Consider the following 19,053-nt stretch of genomic DNA (forward strand, 5'->3'; position numbering starts at 1 on the left):
TTTGCCAGAGGGCTAAAAGTTCCTTCTTTCCCCTTCACCTGCCCAGAATTAGTCTCAGTGCGTGTCCCTCTTTGGGATTCAATTCTTATGGTGCTGGACTTTTTCAGTGTCAAGATATTTGAAATTTCGCCTTCAAACTACAAAACGCAAAGCAACGTAGTACTGCCAGGCGGTCGACAGCTTGCCGCCGTCTTTCGAAGTTTGTCATGGCTTTTGTTGGGACGCCTCTGTGTTTGTTTTTAATGGAGCACATTAAGAGAAATAAATGCCTAATAAAGTTCGCCTGTTATCTCTTGAAAGTATTGCTTTGCCCATCTAAAGGTGACAAAAAGTGCTCGGCAGGTATTCAGGAAAAAGAATCTTTAGGAAAATTTAAGGCAGTAATTAAACAAGAGGGATTGTTTTGGTGTTTTTCTGGATGGTAATTGAGAAGCTGAGATTCGGCATTTAAAATAATAGTTTAAAGGGGGAAAAAAACAAACTGTTCGGAATCGAGTAAGTTAATGCTGTATTAACTCGATGGTGCTGTGTAATGAAAATAGAGCCGTAAGTCGCAGCTCCTAAACTAAATAGAAACTGGAAATAATAGCGGAAGTATTCGGTTTGTTTGAAGTTAAAGTAGGCACTCTCAGGTTGCTGCTCCGATGTGTACAGAGAGCAGAAACAGAGGGTTTTATAGACAAGCCCTACGTGCTGGCAGAAAGAGCATATGCCTGACTGACGAGCTATTTGCATCCCGTAAGGCGGACCCCTTTAGCGCACCTTCCCGTACTAAACCTTAGTTCCAGCTTGTGCTTCCCGAGAACCTGCCAGCGTAACCGCTTTCCTGACACTTTTTCTTAAAGATAAAATCTTAACAATTCCAGTAGCAATGAGGCACAGTGTCTGGAGCATGGCAATAAGCGCATTTTTAAAGAAAACCTTATTTTTACAGTGCGCCGCTTCTTTTCCCTCGCCTTTGCTCCCGTTTAAAGAAGTTGTTATTGTTTAAAGAGACCCCATTGAACTATTTCCTGCTCATTGTCACCTCTCCCCCCCTCGCCCTCTATCCAGAGATTCTCACAGAAAGGTAATAAACTGTTTCCCTCACACCACAGACCGCCGCAGCCCCTGAGAATTCAAACTATTAAAAACATCGGCGGGAGGGAATGTTTCAAAATATCCCTCCTCTCCCTCTCCGTATCTCTCGCTTTTGCGCCAAACAACTTTAGAATAAACTCTATACGCTGCGAAGTTTCATCCATGAGGCAAACCTCAGTCTTTCCAGCAGAAACTTGCAGAAGTTTCTCCTGTTATAAGAAATGAAGCCTCCAAGTATCGATCCAATTTTTAGCAATACTTTTTATTTAGGTACTTTGGCTCGAAACCGTCGTGATTGCGCATATCGGCTGCTTTCACAGGTAAAGGCACTATCTAGATTAGAGACGAGACAAATTTAAACCTCCTGTAACGCACTGGGCTCTTGTGATTAGGAAAAAAAAGGGGGGAGGGGAGACGACGGCAAAAGTTTTCAGTGAGAACAAGTAGCCTGAGGCGGGAGATATTTTTATTATGCCACTTTTCTGGTCATCTACTTTATAGAGAGATTTTAGATTTTTGTTCCTAACTTCTTATTGAGTAATCAGCAAGGTTTGTCCTTGCTAATTTCAATCCTCCCTTAAGCAGAAGTGCCGCAATTTGCGATAATATGAATGTGAGAAATTATGAACTGCCTTGCGAGCGGCTTTGGAAGCACGCGGCGACAGTTCTCTGCCGAAGAGTGGAGAGAAGGACTTTTCATTTTTCCTAAATATTGCTCCGTGACAGGGGTGTCTCCTTTTCAGGATTGGCTGGTCTAGAAATGATGTGTATAACAGTCCCCAGGTTTGCCGTCTTGGGCTCTGCACCGAGTGTCAATGGACCCATTAATGCCCGCTGCCGGGGAGGCAGGAGGATGCTGCGCACAGGTTATGAGGCTGTTGCCGAGATGGGCCATTTCCTCCGCGGCTGCCGAAGCCCCCGCTCCGGCGGCTTTGATAGAGGTGCAAACATTTGGGGGCAGATTTACATAAAATAGCCGCGTTTAATCCCGCGGGCTGCAATTAACATCACAGGCTTCCCCGGGCCCCGTTCTGATATGGCCGCGGGGAGCCAATCGCGAGGGCCGGCCGGACACATCAAAGCGGCCGCCCGCCAATCAGCGCCGGCCCCCCGCAGGCATTGTGATGTCACCACGGGGGTGTTTATGACGGGGTATAATTGCGGGCCCTTCCCCGCCGCCGCCGCTCGCTCCGGCCGCGGAGGTCAAGTGGAATTAAAGGAGCCGCTTCCCCGCGCCGCGGCCGCCGCGCGGGCTCTGCGGGGCGGGGGGCGACGGCGGCGGCGACGACGATGAGCTCCCCCGGCACGGAGGGCGCGGGCAAGCCCCTGCAGTACCGCGTGGACCACCTGCTGAGCGCCGTGGAGAGCGAGCTGCAGGCGGGCAGCGAGAAGGGCGACCCCACGGAGCGCGAGCTGCGCGTCACGCTGGAGGACAACGAGCTGTGGCTGCGCTTCAAGGAGCTCACCAACGAGATGATCGTCACCAAAAACGGCAGGTAGGGGCGCCGCGGGGGCGGCGGCGGCGGGCGGGGGGCGCCCGGCGGCGGGCGGGGGCCCCGGGGCCGCGGCCGCCCCGCGCGGGGCTCCGCCGTGCCTCGCGCCTCCGTGTCGCCCCGCAGGAGGATGTTCCCGGTGCTGAAGGTGAGCGTGTCGGGCCTGGACCCCAACGCCATGTACTCCTTCCTGCTGGACTTCGTGGCGGCCGACGGGCACCGCTGGAAGTACGTGAACGGCGAGTGGGTGCCGGGCGGGAAGCCGGAGCCGCAGGCGCCCAGCTGCGTCTACATCCACCCCGACTCGCCCAACTTCGGCGCGCACTGGATGAAGGCGCCCGTCTCCTTCAGCAAAGTCAAGCTCACCAACAAGCTCAACGGCGGCGGGCAGGTAAGCGGCCCGGCCCGGCTCGCCTCGGCCCGGCCCGGCCCGGGGCGCCCGCAGCGCTCAGCCGCCGCTTCGGCTGCCCTCGGCGCTCCCGCCTGCCGGCCGCTGTCACAGCGTGTTTGGGGGGCGGGGGGGAGGGATGCTTGGTTGGTTGTTTTTCCCAGCACTGCGTTTTCCGTTTCTGTTTTTTCTTTTTTTTTCCATTTTTTTTTCCAGCAGGAGTGAGCTTTTGGCAAAGGGTGGGCTCCTTGATGTTTTGCTTTATTTTATTTATGTCTTTCTGGCCTGACTGTCTGGTGCTGAAAGTGGTGCAGATGCACCTTCCTGGCTGTTTATCACCATGTTTCTGACTGTAATTTGTCCTGTCAAAAGTACAGGATGATGATAACGAAGCCAAAAGTTCGGGTGTCTGGCTGAGGTGTTTTCTTTTCCTTATGGCTTCAACTTGAGGATTTACTGAGACTTGCTGCCTCTTTCTTTTCTGCTGGAAAGATGGATCATGAGTTACTTTAAGTGCTTTCGGCATTGGTTGTGATCTGCCCCTGCTCCATCACTGCTTAACTTCTCTATCCATTTCCTCACAGATCATGTTGAACTCCCTGCACAAGTATGAGCCTAGGATTCATATAGTGAGAGTTGGTGGCCCGCAGCGGATGATCACCAGCCATTCCTTCCCAGAGACGCAGTTTATAGCTGTGACAGCATACCAGAACGAGGAGGTATGCACGGCAGGGAAGAAACCTCCCAGCACTTGCATCCTTTCAAGTGGTAAAGTGCAAGTTGCAAAGCAGGATAACGGATCTCTCATCACATTTTTTTTTCACTTCTCTCTGTGCTTCATTTGAAGTTGAATGTAAAAGTGAATTTAATATGTGTAAAGCTCTATGAATATGTCATAACAGAGTCTAATCACTGTCTCAATACATACTGCAAACTTATTGCAGAGGAGTAATTCTTAAAAGAGTCTTTGGACCAAAGAAGTATGATGAGAAATATGATTGTCATTTTTAGGTACATGGTACTGGACATGTCATTTTCAAAACTGACTGTTCTTTCTGTAAGCCAAAATGCTCATGTCTGTGCTTAAAGAATCTGTAATGGTTTGTGTTTGCTGAATCTGCACTTATTGTTGTCCTCTCTATTCTGTCCTGAAGTGTGAAGCTTTTTATAAGTATCTTTAGCATACTACCTTTCTGAACTCTTTCCTTAGGTGATTGATGAACCCAAGCAATTCAGTCAGGTAGTGCCTGTTTTGCTTTGAAATTTGGTGGAGAGAATAATTCCTAGCCCACTGCTAATATTTAAGAAATATAAATGCTGTTTAAGTGATGTATATATTGGTTTGTAGATGCTGTTTAAGTGATGCGTAGAGGTTTGTATTATGGCTGTAATCATATGTCTTTGGAAATCAGTGTATTTCAGTGGGTAGTTCTAAGTGAAATCTTAATTTTTGTATGATAATGAATAGCGATACTTACAAATTAAGATATTTGTTGTTGTTTTTAGATCACAGCTTTAAAAATAAAATACAATCCATTTGCAAAGGCATTTCTTGATGCAAAAGAAAGGTGAGAGCTCCTAAATAAACTCAATTCTGAAATTTGTGGAATTTTGTATAGATTTGTGAAAAAGTGCTCTTAACTAATCCAGGGTGGTTTCTTTTGCAGAAGTGATCACAAAGACATGATGGAGGAAGTGGGAGACAACCAGCAGTCTGGGTATTCGCAATGTATGCTTACTTTCACTCTGTATTATGCACATAACATTGAATTCTTCCATCTTATCAGTTGCTATAAGCAAAGTTTATGTGCTGACTGGCATAGTTCATACCATAAATTATGGGAGAAGAATATTACCAATCCTTATGATTGCTGTTTATACAGGTTAATGTTTTTATAATACATATTTGATTTAGATGTAATGTAATATGTATTGAATCAAATAGGTTTGAAGAGAAAAAGGTTATTTCAAAATACAACAAAACTTTTGGAATTGTACTTATATTTTAAGTATTTTTAGAGAATTAGAGGCATTTACTTAAAAAGTTACTTTTTCAGATCTGCAAAAAAGCATTAGAATTTTAAAATGATTTCTGTTTTGAAAGGTTATTGCCAAGATATATCTGCAACTTACTTGTAAATGTGGTTATGAGGAGTTGCAGTAGGGATTATTTTATGCTTCTGTGAAAATACTTAATCTTTAAGGATTTTTCTTAGCAGTCTGAGAAACCTCAAAGCAGAGCTATGAATTGAGACCCTGAAAGAGCAACTTAAAACTGAAGATGTACCAGCTGCTATTAAGCTTGCAAAATGAGCATGTGTTACTTACTTACTTAAGGCATGGTTTAACCATTTCAGTGTTTCCTTACTGTGACTGTAATTAAATGGTAATTTTTAGAAGAAGGGTTAGCTTTACATAAGGCTTTTCCAAGGTCTTTTTAAATAACCTTTTGCTTCATATGATCATTTTAAAAAGTTGGATGAGTTCCGTATTTTTCAGATGTGTTGAAACTTGGTTTCCTTTTGAAAGTGTGCATTTCCTTGATGATCAATTACTTATCCCGGCACAGCATAATTCTTTCACTATCTGGCTGCATTATGTACCCATCTTACAAAACTCTTGCTTTCTCGCAGTAGGTAGTTGGCTTATTCCTGGGACTGGGTCTCTGTGCCCGCCTGCAAATCCTCACCCTCAGTTTGGAGCACCCCTGTCACTCTCCCCCGCTCACAGCTGTGAAAGGTACTCATCGCTGAGGAATCACCGGTCTGCCCCTTACCCCAATCCCTACACCCATAGAAACAACTCGCCAAGTAAGTCTTACTTTGCAGATGTGTAAAGATGGGAAATTAGTCAAGGGATCCAAGCCCTGAGCAGTTATACCAGTGTGAATCTAAAGTGATGCCACAGAAACTGAGGTGGCTGCCTAGTTCAGTTTCTGCAGAAGGCTCGGGGCCAACATTGCAAAGAAATAATTGCAATGAGTGTGTTTCCTAGGGTCCTTAGAGTAGAAAAACTGAGGTTGTGTAGAACTGTCTCCTGTTAATTGGTTAAATTACACTGTGCTAGCTTTGTTGTGTGCTTTTGACTTATAATAACCAATGAGATTAAATTTATTTTGGCTTTTTTTTTCTGAATTTAAGATTGAAAATGAGGATATGTCCCATTCTGTTGATAGTCACTTGTTAATTAACACATTTAAGCAAATAATCAAGGGCCTGATTCTGTCAGTTTGACTTGCATTGATGTGAACTACTGCAATCTGTACATACTAAGGTTTGGCTTCAACAAGTGTGTCAGAACTGTACATACAGTAACAATATAGAGCTGAGTAAATTGAATAACTAATTTTTGTGCTTGGAAATATGCCCTGAACTTAGGGGAGGTGAACAGGACATTTTTAACAGTGACATTTTTCCTCTCCTAACAAAGGCCTGTTAACAATTTTTGCCTATCAGCCTGTAATGGATATTGAAGGCTCCCTTTTAAAAAAAAACAATGTATTTTGAATTATGAATTAATATGTATGCTTCCAGACACAGTCTGGTCAGTCCTATATGTAGCTTTGTAATTCATTTTCAAGAGGAAAAATAGGTCTCTGGGCTCTTTTTACATCTTGAAATTCTATGTTCATTTTGCAACCTGGAAAAAAAAAAAAAAAACAGCCAAGGGACACAGCACTTCCTGTGTTCCTCCTCTTTCCTCATCCTCAACAAGAAAATGTCTTCTTCCCTGAAAGCCAGCTGCCACAGCAGCTCTTTTCTGGCTATGGATGGCAGAATAGGATTCCCTTTATAGCTTCGTCAGGCTTCAGCTAAACTAGCCAGTCATTTGGTCACGGGCTGAGTAGCCCGATCACTTTAGATGATGTCTAGAGTCTGCTTGTTGCAGACTTCAGAGTTTGTGGCATTTTCAGCTCAAAACCGGGATGTGTGATCGGACCACCTGTTATCCAGGGTGGCCAGACTGTTACTGCCAACGCAGATGATGGATATGAAAAAGGTGCCTTGGAAGAGAGATTGGGATAGTGTTAAGTAAGGAGCTTGGCTCTCTCCACTGACCGACTAAGGAACCATGGCCTGGATTAGTAGGTGGTTTGAATGTAGTTTTTTGTCTGTACATCCTTTATAGCTTACAACTGCAAAGTCTTATTCCTAAACAAAACAGTGCATCAGCCAGGCAATGGCAGTGGAATTGCAGGCTGACACAACTGGAAGATGAGTTTATTTTTTTTTTAATTTTTTCTTAAGATAGAAAAATTAGTAGGGGAGGTTAGTTTAGAGCTGTATATTGCATTTGAATGTAAGATTGTTTTTCAGACTGATTTTTCATGTGTTGAAGTGCTTGCTTGTTTTCGCAGCAGCCTATGCCGATAATTCCTCTGCCTGCCTTTCCATGCTCCAGTCCCATGACAACTGGTCCAGCCTAGGAGTTCCCACACATACGACTATGCTGCCCATGAGTCACAGCACTGGCACAGCCACCAGCTCCAGGTAGAAGTCCATCCCTTAGCAGCCCCTAAATCAGTATATTGCTACTTTCTAGTAAGAGAAGAAAAAAAGGAGATAAAGAGACACCATCAAACTACAAATCCTTATTACTACATGAAAATTACAGACCATGCAAGGGAGGTGCTGAAATGGACTATTCACAGGGAAAACAGATTGGAGAAACAAACAGTTATTTTCTGATGTTTTGGTTTTAGAAATATAGATACTTGTGACAATGGCATCGTGTAGATTAAGGAAACACAGATCTCTTACACAAATGTCCATTTAATTTGAGGGTGCTCTTTTAAGTTTCATCTCATTTTGCCTGTAAGCAAAAATGTGTTCAAAAAGCTTATTTTTAATCTATTTCATTTTTGCCAGCCATCACTTCCCCATCTGTCTCCACAAACCTTTGCTCTGAAGGGGCAGTGTGGAGAAGTGGCTGGAGTGGGAATTTTTTTGCTTGAGTGTTGCCAGCCAAGCCAGCGTAATGTGGCCTTATGCACTTAGTGAAAAGCTTCCTTATTTTTTGATCATATAAATATATCTTCTCCCCTCTCTCTACTTACATTAATTAAACTTTTTGATCCTTCAGCAGAGATTTAGCTTATAGTGAGTCTCTTGGAGCTAAGCTTGAAAATTAGAGGGAATTCAGTTAAAGAGGTAAAAATTTTGCTATACTCCACAGAGAAATAAGGTTTGGGTATCCTTTTTTGGTGATTCAGATCTACCCTTCAGGCTGTGGGAAGCATTCTTAGGCTTATTATGTAAACAAATACTTCTAGCACTTCTTTCCTGTCTCCGGCATATTTTTAAAGTTGCAAAATTCACTGAGTTTCAGTTGCTGCACTAAGAGTTATCCTGTAGATAAAACCAGCAGAACTGGAACTGTGGGACCTTGAGGAAGGCATTTCTGCCATTCCTTTTGTCTAGGTTCCTATATGTGAAGTAAGAAAAATATTTATATTTTTTGATAAATTGTTTGAGATCTGTAAGTGAGAAGTGCTGTGTAGTGCTACACAGAAGGACTGAACTTGTTCCCATAGTGTTTTTCTTGGCTTAATTTGTTTATTTTAATATGTGTGTATTCACGGAAATATGTGTTTGTATGTATATATATGTATACAGTGTGTATATATATATACAGTGTGTATATGTATATGCAGAGAAGCATAGAAAGTATGGAGGCTATAGTGTCTTGACAAGGCTTTTTTCCTCATAGCAGCCCTTTCAGTGTTATCCTAGTAACCTGCAGCCATAGATCTAGCTCTGCCCCTTCTAACATGAGGAGATGAGCAAGGTCTTTGGAAGCCTAAACTGCTGTCCGGAGGTATGTCCCTCTCTTGACTACAGAGGGACCCAAGGGGGACTCCTGGCAACAGATAAAAAATGACTGGGAAGGCTTTGTCCAGTCATCCCTGTTACACTGTTATTCCCAGAGGAAAGGGTCTCTTCTTGGCTCACGAATCAGCTCTTGAACCTCTGCGTTTTTCAGCCCAGCCTGTTAATTCCTCAGCTTAGCCTAAAAGTTACTAGTACACACAGTGCTGGAACCTGCTGTTGGAAAATGGAGCTGTTTCAGATGTGTTGGTGGGGTGGCAGGAACACAGCCCTCTGGCCTAAGGGTCCTTCCTGCCTTGCAATGGCTGGGAGCTTCCTGAAGAAATTCACCATCTGCATAAAATGCATCTGGCCTGGGAGGTGGGTTGTGATCTGACCAAGTGCCAACAGAAGCTGGAATCGCTAATAATCTGTATTATCTATCTTTCTCTCTCTCAGTCAATATCCTAACTTGTGGTCTGTGAGTAACAGCACCATCACACCGGTGTCTCAGTCAAGTGGGATGTCCAATGGCCTGAGCTCCCAGTTTTTACGTGGCTCTCCAGCACACTACACTGCCCTTCCTCATCCAGTCGCTACCGCCTCCTCTGCATCCCCGCTGTATGACGGCGGTGCAACTACAGACCTTCCGGACAGCCAGTACGATGCCTCCGCGCATGCTAGGCTAGCATCCACGTGGACGCCTGTCACCCCACCTTCCATGTAAACCCAGACCTTTTCCTTCAAGACAAAGACTTTCTAGCTACTGAATTACTTTAAATGCTTAATCCTCAAGAGAAAAAGGAGCCATGAAGTAAATTACAGGAAGGCATCTGCACTGCTTTGCATAGAGCAACTAAGTTATACCTCTGCTAGTAAACAGTGCATCATACGGAGTTTACAGACCTGGTAAGCGTGCAATTTTCCAAGCAGGTTTGCTGCTTTTAATCTTTTTTAGTTTGATGGAGATAGGCCTAAGTTATAAAATTTTGGTTTAGATTCCAAATTTCTCAGTGTTCTTATATACTTGGATCTGAAGTTTGGCATCATTCCTATCTGGACAACTTCGAGTAAGTTGCTGCTTATTGATTTTTCAGTTACTTTTTTATGGCAAACTTAGCTGTAGTCATGAAAAGACTTTTGTTAACTGTCTAGTTAGAAGCATTCTCAAATCTGCACAAATGTAGCTGAAGAATGAAGTTTTGGAAAATCGTGCACTAACACGTATTTGTCTCACAAATACGTTGTGTTCTTATACTTAACTGTATGCTTATTTCCTTGCTGCTGAATTAAATAATAAGACAATCTGCAAGAACTATTCTCTTCCTAATAATAAATGCAGTATTAACAGTTTGCTAAATTATTTTACCCCCGAGGCCCCCTTTGAGGTAAGTTTTTGCTGTTGGATCCTATTGTTTTCAAACACTTGTCAGCCTAGCTAAACATCTTCATGTCAAACATCCAGTGTTAATACGGAGCCATACCTAAAACCTTTTGAAGTTGGTGGAAAAATGTTCACTTTTTTGTAGCCTCTGGCTTAGGCCTTTAGGGACCATCAATACCTGGAGAATCATTCTAATTTATTTTAGTTCAATATTGTACTCTGTTGATCTATATTTATTATTTGGTAAGTTGCAACATGCTTTCTGCATGTTGAAATATGTATATAATCCATCAATATACTGTATTCTTTAAGACAATCATACATGGGATATGTCACCAAGTGGCACATTGAACAGCATGGATGTAAGTAGTTAACTTATTGTGAGAAGGAAAACTTGAGTTATCAATAATTTGGGATAAAGTACACTGATTACCTGACTTGCTGGAAAGATCAGGTATTGATAAGGTATTTCCTTCAGGACTGATATTAAGTACTATCATCTAAATTTTCAGCACGGGCTAATTCAAAACATTGGCTCAACCCATGCCCTTGGACATGTTTTTCCCACTGACTCCAGCAAGTACATATCTCAAGGAAAGTGAATTATTTTGCATAAGCCATAACAACTTTTATGATGAAGTGCCTAATACTGTGAAGCAGAATTCTAAATCAGGGAATTCATTAAATCTCATCAATGTGTGCTCATGTGCTACAGTGGCAGCTCTGTGGCAGCTTTGAGATGAAAAAGCAAGTATTTGCCACCACTCAGATCTCTCTGGAACCATATGGGCAGGTCCCTGTACCTTGAAAGACTTTTGTAGGGTTTTCTTCCTGCAGAGGGATTTATGTAAGCATGCACAACTGTAGGATGCAGTCTCCCAGAGGTATTTCAGCAAGAGACAGCACCAGAAAAGCTGGCTGTACAAACATGTCTTCTGCCAATATTGTAAATATTGATCTAAGCTCTCCTATTTTATTGTGAAAGACAAATGTGTAAATGTTGTAAGTGCATTATTATTTAGATTATTTTGTAGAAGTTAGCAAAGTGTTTTTTTTTTCACTTGTATTTTGGAAGTATAATTTAAGTCGTAAAAGAATTAGTAAAGCTTCTTAAATAAACTTAATGCCTAATTTTTAATTTGTGGGGAGAGGGGGCATGGGGGTGGAAGGGCAAAGGGTGAAATGAGTGCACCTCAGACATACTGAGCTTAGAGCAGGCTGAACTTCCACGGAGTGGTTTCACAAATGGCTCCATCCTGTTACACAGTGCAGCATCCGGCTGTGGGCGAAGGGTCAGAGAGTTCTTCAAGACCAAGTTGATGGTTGTTTAGTCATAAAGAACTAAAAGAGATGTGGAAGCGAGCATGGTGAGAGCAAGGTCTCTTGAGGTGCTACATCCCCTTCATCTACTTCGTTCTTTTCTTTTTGTCATTTCTCCCCCGCTTTGGTAAATCCCTGACCGATGGTCAGGGTGGTAACTGCAACTGACTCTTCCCAGACTGACTCAGAGGAGCTGCTGGAGCTGGGGGCAAGACTGGCGGGTGCTGTGCTCTGCCCCAATAACCAGCCTTGCAAGTGTGTGTGTTAAAGCCCCCCCGCCCCACTCCGAGGAAATGTGTTACTCAAGTGAAATGCCCTATGCAGGGCCCGTGACGGCAGCGCACCCTGGGCCACCTTGTCTCCTGTGAGGCTGGAGGGGAAGACAGCCCCAGCCGCGCAGGTCCGTGCTTTCTCATCAGATTCTTGCAGAGCACGTACTGGAAAAACAATTGCTGTCCACACGGGCAGAAATAACTTATCTGTGACTTATCTGGAGCTTGCCAAACTAACCTACCTGCAGATAAGGACTGCCTGCTCTGAACTGCAGGAGTCATTGACCCCTTTCCTGACTGAACTTGACATACAGCCTTGGTAGTCTCTGTGACCCAGTTTTGATGAGTACCTAAGGCCAGCAGGAACTTGTAGTTGCCCCGTAGACTTGATACTACTTGGAGAGCTGCACCATCTTTCACCACCTCAACATCCCCAAAGAGCTGCATTCCTAGATGTAAGAGATCGTGTGATCGCGTGGTGAGCAGTGAAGATCAAGCCCTTTTTATTTGAGAAGTGCCTAGATCTGTGTATTTTGGGAACAACAACAGTGAGTTAGCATTCGATCTGATTGGCATTTTTTGCTGGAGTAAGTTTCTACTGGAAAATGTTTCATTTCAGAAAACTATTTTTAGCGTTTTTACATATCTCTGCTATTTTTTTGTTTTAATTCTAGATTGACTTTCTAATTCAAATAATTCAGTTTAGCTGACATTCATACACAGTTGAAAGGCCAGACTCTTCTATCCTTGCTGTGGGATATTATTAGATGAGGAGGGGCAGAGCCTACACAAAGTTGTATCCCATACTAACACTTCCCAAGCCTAGTTGTCTTATCTGCAGTTGTGCTGACTTTTTTTTTTTTTTTTTTTTTTTTTTTTTAAGAGAAAAGAAGCCCTTGGCTGGTATGCTTGAGAACAAAGCTTCCCTGATAGGATTTATATAGAAATTTGTGTGTAAGAATCTGGAAATAACACAAATCACAGATGTAGGAGTGCCTCTTTCCTCGCAGAGCGCACTACTCCAGATGCACAGCTGTTCATTTATAAAACACCACAGTCAGTGAACTCCTCAGGTCAGAAAGGGAAGGAAAGAAAAAAATGTAAGTTCCTGGGATAAGCTGCCATGCTGGTGACAGGGATAAACTGCTGCTTCTTATTTTTGCGCATCAGTAAAGCAGCAGCCAGGATAGGAACATTGGTGAATTCAATATATTGTATTTATTTTGAGCAGTTTGCTGCGAACAACATCTCAGGCAATTCACTGATGTGGGCTGAACTTGTGGGTAAGACCTAGAAGCATGACCCTGTATTTCTACCTAGTCTTCCCATAGCTGTTGGCTTTTTATCTTTTGGCAGTGATCTCAGCAGTGATGCCATCAAGCATTCAGTCATTTTGACTCTGCTATGTTGTTCTTGACATCTACTTTGAGTGATTCGTACCAGAATTTAGTCCTCTGTTACTCAGGTGCAGCATCCAACAATATTCTGTCATGCTGTACTATATTCAAATTCTCTTACGGAAAAAGTAAAATATATAGACATCCCACTGCTCTGCCTGCAGTTCACCCTGGGCTAAACTTGCCCAGCGCTGACCCCGCGTTTGCTGCAGGTTGGGGATTCGCAGCTGCGGGTTCCCGCGGGCCAGCTGCTGCCCGGGAGTAGCTCAGCACCAGTGGCTACGCACCGGCTTCCAGCACAGTGCGAGTGTGAAACTGGGGAGTGGAGATTCAGCAGTCGCCTGGAAAAGGTCTTTTGCCAGATTGTTGTCACTTTTTTTTTTCTTTCGTGTCCTTTCAGTAAGTAACCCAAAGGGAAGGTAGATTTCTGCCCCATGGTGACAGCCAGAGCCTTGAAGGGCTTCAGGGGGTTCAAACACAGTGCTGCTTGCCTGCGGGAGCACTGTTTGGGTTTGGTTTGCAGGCGTAATTCCTCTCCGGGCACCAGGGGGAATTGTGTGCTACGGAAAAAATAGGAAGCACTGTGTTTTCACGTGGGTAACTTCGCCTGAGTAGCCGCTCTGCTCTTCAAGTGTTTTGAATGCTTCTCTTAGTACTCGAGCCGGGTCGTGCAGACCAAACTAAGCTGCCTATGGCTTGAGAGCAGACGGCGCGTTCAAGCGTTTACCTTTTCACGCTTGCCGTGCCACCCTCCTGTGCTGCTCTTCTCCTTTGGGCTTCCTACGGCCGGTCGGTCACCGGAGGCGACTCAATGCCGGGGGAGCTGGGCGGCCAGAGCCGAGAGCCACGGAGCAGCGAGCAGCAGCGGCGGTGGCGCCGCATTTGGTCTGACTCATCGTGGGAGGCTACTCGCCCGCCTGGGCCTGCGGCTTTCGGCAGAGGAGACGCGGAGGCGCAAACGTCCCGACCGTTCCCAGGCACCGAGGAAGGCACCGAGCCTTCCTCGTATGACGGGGCTCGCCTCGCTCTGCCCACGGCCGGCAGTCGAGGCGGCGAGCCAGATGCTCAGGGGCTAATCCAGCAGCGAATGATCAATACTCTTGGGAAATCCACACGGTTTAGTTCTGGCACATTATTTTATTTATTTTATTTATTTTTTGCAAGGAATAATTCCCAGCTCCAAAAATCTCTATAGATCTCTCAGTCCCTTTGCACAGAAATGTCTTGCTATGTCTGAGAAAGAGATGCGGATACTCGGTCTCACACAGCAGTGAAACGTGGGGCTGGGTACTCCCACGCTTCTTTCTCTACAGGCTCTTTCCCATGGATGTCAATTAGACTTGTGAGATATGTGAGCTGTAATAAGGAGCTGCATCTCGGATGTCAGTGGTGCAATCGGGGTGTGTGTGTGGGGGGAAGCAGTAAAAAGCCACACATTTTCTTAGGCAGGTGTAAGGAAGATAATAAGCAGAAAAAAATATGTATTTTTAAATCATCTACAGACCCTTTCCAGTGGCATAGATCACAGGAGAAAATAATTTCCATGTAAAAAAGGTCTGGCTCCAGCTGCCTATAGGTTTCTGTGCATTTGGAAAGTGAGATAGAGAAAATCCAGTCTGAGTGGTGTGTGGTGCAATGCTGGTATTTCTTATAGTGTCTTATAACATCCTATAGGTGCCTATTTGTGACAATGAGGTCAAATGTTCCATAATATAAGAATAAACCTAAATCCAAATTCTTTCACTGCATGCACCGTCTAATGTGAAATCAAGGATATAGATCTTGTGGGCTTTAAAGCCTACAGTTACATGTACAAGTTACATACAGTGAACACAGACACTGCAGACTCTTGTTCTTCCCAGGAGTCTCCTCCTGGACCAGCCAGGACTTCTCCACTTGCAAAATCTGTCCTTCTGTCCTTGGTATCCCTCTGCTCCCCCAGGCTAACACATTCAGTTTTATTCCTAGGAACCACAACTGAGTGCCCAAACACACATAATCTTTGTTAGCCAAAGTTTAAGTTTACAAGCTTTATTCTCTTTTTTATGGATGCCACAGTAATAATAATCTTGATATATGTGTGGTATCCCATCCTTGATGTGCCCCTGAGCTCATTCTCCAGAGATGCTGAGTGGTCCCAAGGGCTGTGCTCAGCCAGCCTGACTTTTATTGCACCTGCACTGTGGCAGGCAGGAGGCCACCACTGGTAGTGCAGGAGACCTTATAGTAACTTTGAAATAACAAAGGTCTGGTTGGCCTAGGTTGGCAAGGGTGCTCTCCATCTGGGCCCTGACGAGCAGTTTGGGCAGCATTCACACTAGCAAGGGGGAAGGAGGTGAGAATTTTGTAGGAAACACTCAGAAAGTCTCAGAGCCATTGGGACCTGGTGGTGAGAGGTGTTTCTTGAGGCCAGAGATGGCTTAAAGCAGAGGGGAGGTGTAGCTATGTATGCACAAGGCAGCCTGACACCGCATGTGGAAGGTGAACGTGGAAGAAAAATCTTCAAGCTGGACGCTGAGGAAACACCTGCGTGGTGGCAGGGAGTGCCAGAGCTAGCTGCTCCTCTTAATGTCCTATGCTTTAAATCTTTTCAAAAGGTGGGCATAGGGGATATGACCCAAGGAGCGATCATCCACCTATAGAAAGCTGTCTACATCTGCTGCACAAGCAACTGGCAGCTTTTTATGCCTCTCCTTCTCCTCTCCCAGTCCTGTTGCATTGCAAAAGTAAGTTGCTGTTTCTTGAGGCTAAAAAGCTAATTAACTACTTCAGTCAGTCCATCAATGCCAGTATTTCATCCATGACACAGAGAGTTAAAAAACTTGCATTGCATAGGAAGGGGCTCCAGAGTCCAGGTCTTTGACTACTGACAATCCCCTCACTGAGACTTTTCATGAAGGCACCAGGATCTGCCTTAAAACCCGTTGGTGATATTTTGAGGAGGGCTTTGTTTGTGTAGGCGTAGGTGTATTTTGGGAGTTCTGACAGCTTCTTTTATTGGGAGATGCTTTAGACCCTCACTTCTCAGTGATTAGGAACCACCTTTTAATTGCCAGCTAAAATTTATGTATAAACATCTGATGTATATCTGTTCTTGAGCCAAAACCTTTCCTCAGCTTAAACAGTTCTTCTCTCTTGGTGGTGCTTAAGTTGAGAAGTGAGTCTAGGCAGTCATTTCTCTGTGTTTTGATAGCTGATGAAAGTGTACTCTTCTGGTTGGGCAGACTTTCGCTCTCCTGACTTCCCTCTGTGCACCTCTGGTTCAATGACTGGATTAGTGGGACTCTACATGGTAGAATGCATGAACTTTCAAAAAAATTGTGCAATGGCATGATGCTTCCTCATCTATACTGAAACTAGCCCTTTCAGTACATTTGAAAACAATATTTTCATTTTCTAGAGTTACATCATAGTGACTGATCATTTGGTGATTATGATCCAGGTTGTTTTGTTTTGTTTTGTTTTAGCTGTTTTTAGCTGATGAACTCTCATCTTTTGGCATGAAGTCTTATTATTAGTTTCTTGATTGTGACTTTACTCTCCTACTATTCAGCTTTATTCTACTTCCATTGCTCCCAGACTGTCTACCTTGTCCTGTATGATATTCTAGTTTTGCTTTGCTTTAATGACCTCCCAGTCGTGGGTCTCCAGCAGATTTCATCAGTGATCTCTTAATTTCTGGGCTAAGTCATTAACAAAAGCACAAAACCACTGCTTTCCAAGTCCCAAGTCCACTGCTCACAGACTTCTGTAACCTGGCACTTCCCTGGTAGCCATGTCCTTATCTAGTCTATTATTTACTTCCTAATCCCCATCTTATCCATCTATCTGGAAATTTCTCATAGGACACTGTATCAAATTACTTCTTAGCCTTTTGGCTAAGATCAAGTACAGCATATGTTCTGGTCAGTTTAATACCTGATACATCCTTGCTAAGAGGACTTTATTTTAAATGGGTTTGTGCATGAGAGTTGGACCTGTCATTTACTCCCTCTGCTGCATGGATTATCCCAGTATTGCAGTGCCTCCAGGAACGGTGTACCCTTTTTGTTGCCAAGCCAAGGAGCTGTGGGAAGAGGTCAGCAGACTGTGCAGCATCAGGGAGGATGAGAAGGAGATCGATCAAAACTTTTCTGAGACTTTGCAGCTTCAGGAGCCTGAGCCTCAACTATAGCAAGCAGAGTCTGTGCCTACTGAGTCAGAAAGTGGAAACTGCCAGGATGGTGAAGGCTGGAAGCTGGTGACTTCTGGTACCAGGAGGTGGGCTCAGGCTCCTGCTGCACTGGAAGACTTGCAGCTCTGGAATAGGTTCCCAGCCCTTGTAGGTATCGAGGAGTTGGGGGCAGTCTCAGATAGAGCACTGGGGCCAGCTGAGTCCCAGAGCTGCATAGCAGCATTGGGAGGAAGAGGTGAGGGTTTATAGTGGAAGAATCTCTGCTGCAGGGGAAAGAGTCCCCCTATCTGCTGGCATGCTGTCTAGGAAGGTTTGCTGCTTGCCGGGTGCTCACCTCTGGGATGTTGTGGAGAAGCTGCCAAGGCTTGTGTGGCTCTTGGACTATAAATCCCTGCTGTTTTTCTATGTAGGCTCCAACGATAATGCCAGAGGAGACCTGGAAAGTACCAAATGTGACTACGTGGCTTTGGGGGTGATGGTCAACGGCATGGAGGCCCAGACGGATTTCTTCTCCAGCCTGCTGGTGAGGGGGAAGGGCCAAAGGAGGGTTAAATGGATCCTATGGGTCAACAATTGTTTGTGCATCTGGTGTTGAAAATAGGGTTTCAGTTTCTATGACCATGGGACTTTCTTCAAGGACTGACAGTTGCTAGGTAGAAATGGCATCTGACAAAATGAGATAGGAGTATCTTTGCCAACAGGCTGGCCAACTTGGTAAGGGAGGCTTTAAGCTAGGAATGACAGGGCAGTGAAAGAGTGACCAACAGTCAGACAAGGAAGTGGTGGATGGGGTTGGCAACCAAAGAGTCTGGAATGATGTAAAGAGAAGGTACCTCTTAATCAACACAACAGAACTGAAGTGGAATCACTCCAAGTGCATACATGTAAACAAGGAATTACCTATAGGATCACATTATCAGGAAAGCTTTCATGTCCTTTCTAGGAAGACAGAAGTGCCTCTCTGAAGTGCCTGTACAATAATGTACACAGCATGGTGAGCAAACAGGAGGAATTAGAAGTCTATGTGCCAGGATGGTCAGGATTAGTGGGCAAACTATCATGGGTGACATTGCAATGGGTGTCTGCCACAGATTGCCTGATCAAGAAGAAGTAGACAAAGCCTTCTTCAGACAAGTGGAAGAAGCTTCATGTTTGCAGGCCTTAGTGGGGGACTAATATCTGCTGAAGAGACAACACAGCAGGGCACAAGCAATCCAGGAGGTTTCTGAAGCGCACTAATGACACCTTCCTTACGTGGGTGACAGAGAAGCCAACAAAGAGAGGTGCTTTGCTGGACCTCCTACTTAAAAACAAGGAAGAACTAGTATAGTATGTGAAAGTCAGGAGCAGCTTTGGCTACAGTGACCGTGAGATGGTGAAGTCTATGATCTTGTGAGGAGGAAGCAGGGCAAAAAGCAGAATCACAACCCTGGACTTCAGGAGAGCAGACTCTGGTCTGCTCAGGGACCTGCTTGGAAGAAGCAGGAAAGAAATAAGACCCTGGAAAGAAGAAGGATCCAAGACAGCTGGCTGATTTTCAAGGATCAGTTCCTCCAAGCTCAAGAACTGTCCATCCCAACAAGCAGGAAATCAAGCAAAGGCAGCAGGAGGCCTGCAGGGATAAACAAGGAGCTCTTGACTAAACAGAAAGAGACAAAGGAAGCATATCAGAGGCTGAAGAAGGGACAGGTGACTCAGGGGGAATATAGAGACACCATCTGAGCATGCAGGGATCGGG

The 19,053-nt window shown here is 44.6% G+C and overlaps 1 protein-coding gene and 1 non-coding gene across 4 annotated transcripts; both read left to right on the forward strand.

The window, feature by feature from the left end:
• The first annotated feature begins 2,370 nt into the window (after positions 1–2,370).
• TBXT (T-box transcription factor T) lies at positions 2,371–9,495 on the forward strand. Of its 3 annotated transcripts, none has more exons than XM_062573697.1 (8): positions 2,371–2,576; positions 2,700–2,964; positions 3,546–3,680; positions 4,468–4,529; positions 4,629–4,690; positions 5,595–5,771; positions 7,322–7,451; positions 9,228–9,495. In XM_062573697.1, the coding sequence occupies exons 1-8, from the start codon at positions 2,371–2,373 to the stop codon at positions 9,493–9,495; spliced, it is 1,305 nt and encodes a 434-aa protein (XP_062429681.1). The 3 variants fall into 3 exon arrangements, with proteins under 3 accessions (XP_062429681.1, XP_062429682.1, XP_062429684.1); XM_062573698.1 differs by having other exon boundaries at positions 5,598–5,771; XM_062573700.1 differs by lacking the exon at positions 5,595–5,771.
• Positions 9,496–16,999: 7,504 nt separating this feature from the next.
• Positions 17,000–17,188, forward strand: LOC134139345 (U2 spliceosomal RNA). Its single transcript, XR_009958124.1, has one exon. It is a non-coding gene; the product is annotated as a U2 spliceosomal RNA (small nuclear RNA).
• The last annotated feature ends 1,865 nt before the right edge of the window (positions 17,189–19,053 follow it).

Source organism: Rhea pennata, chromosome 3 (genome assembly GCF_028389875.1).
Source record: "Rhea pennata isolate bPtePen1 chromosome 3, bPtePen1.pri, whole genome shotgun sequence".
NCBI classification, from domain to species: Eukaryota; Metazoa; Chordata; class Aves; order Rheiformes; family Rheidae; genus Rhea; species Rhea pennata.

Coding starts and splice junctions, on each gene's coding strand:
- TBXT (XM_062573697.1), top strand. CDS start 2,371: ATGAGCTCCCCCGGCACGGAGGGCGCGGGCAAGCCCCTGCAGTACCGC. Junction 2,965..3,545: donor AGCTCAACGGCGGCGGGCAG/GTAAGCGGCCCG, acceptor ATTTCCTCACAG/ATCATGTTGAACTCCCTGCA. Junction 5,772..7,321: donor CCATAGAAACAACTCGCCAA/GTAAGTCTTACT, acceptor TTTTCGCAGCAG/CCTATGCCGATAATTCCTCT.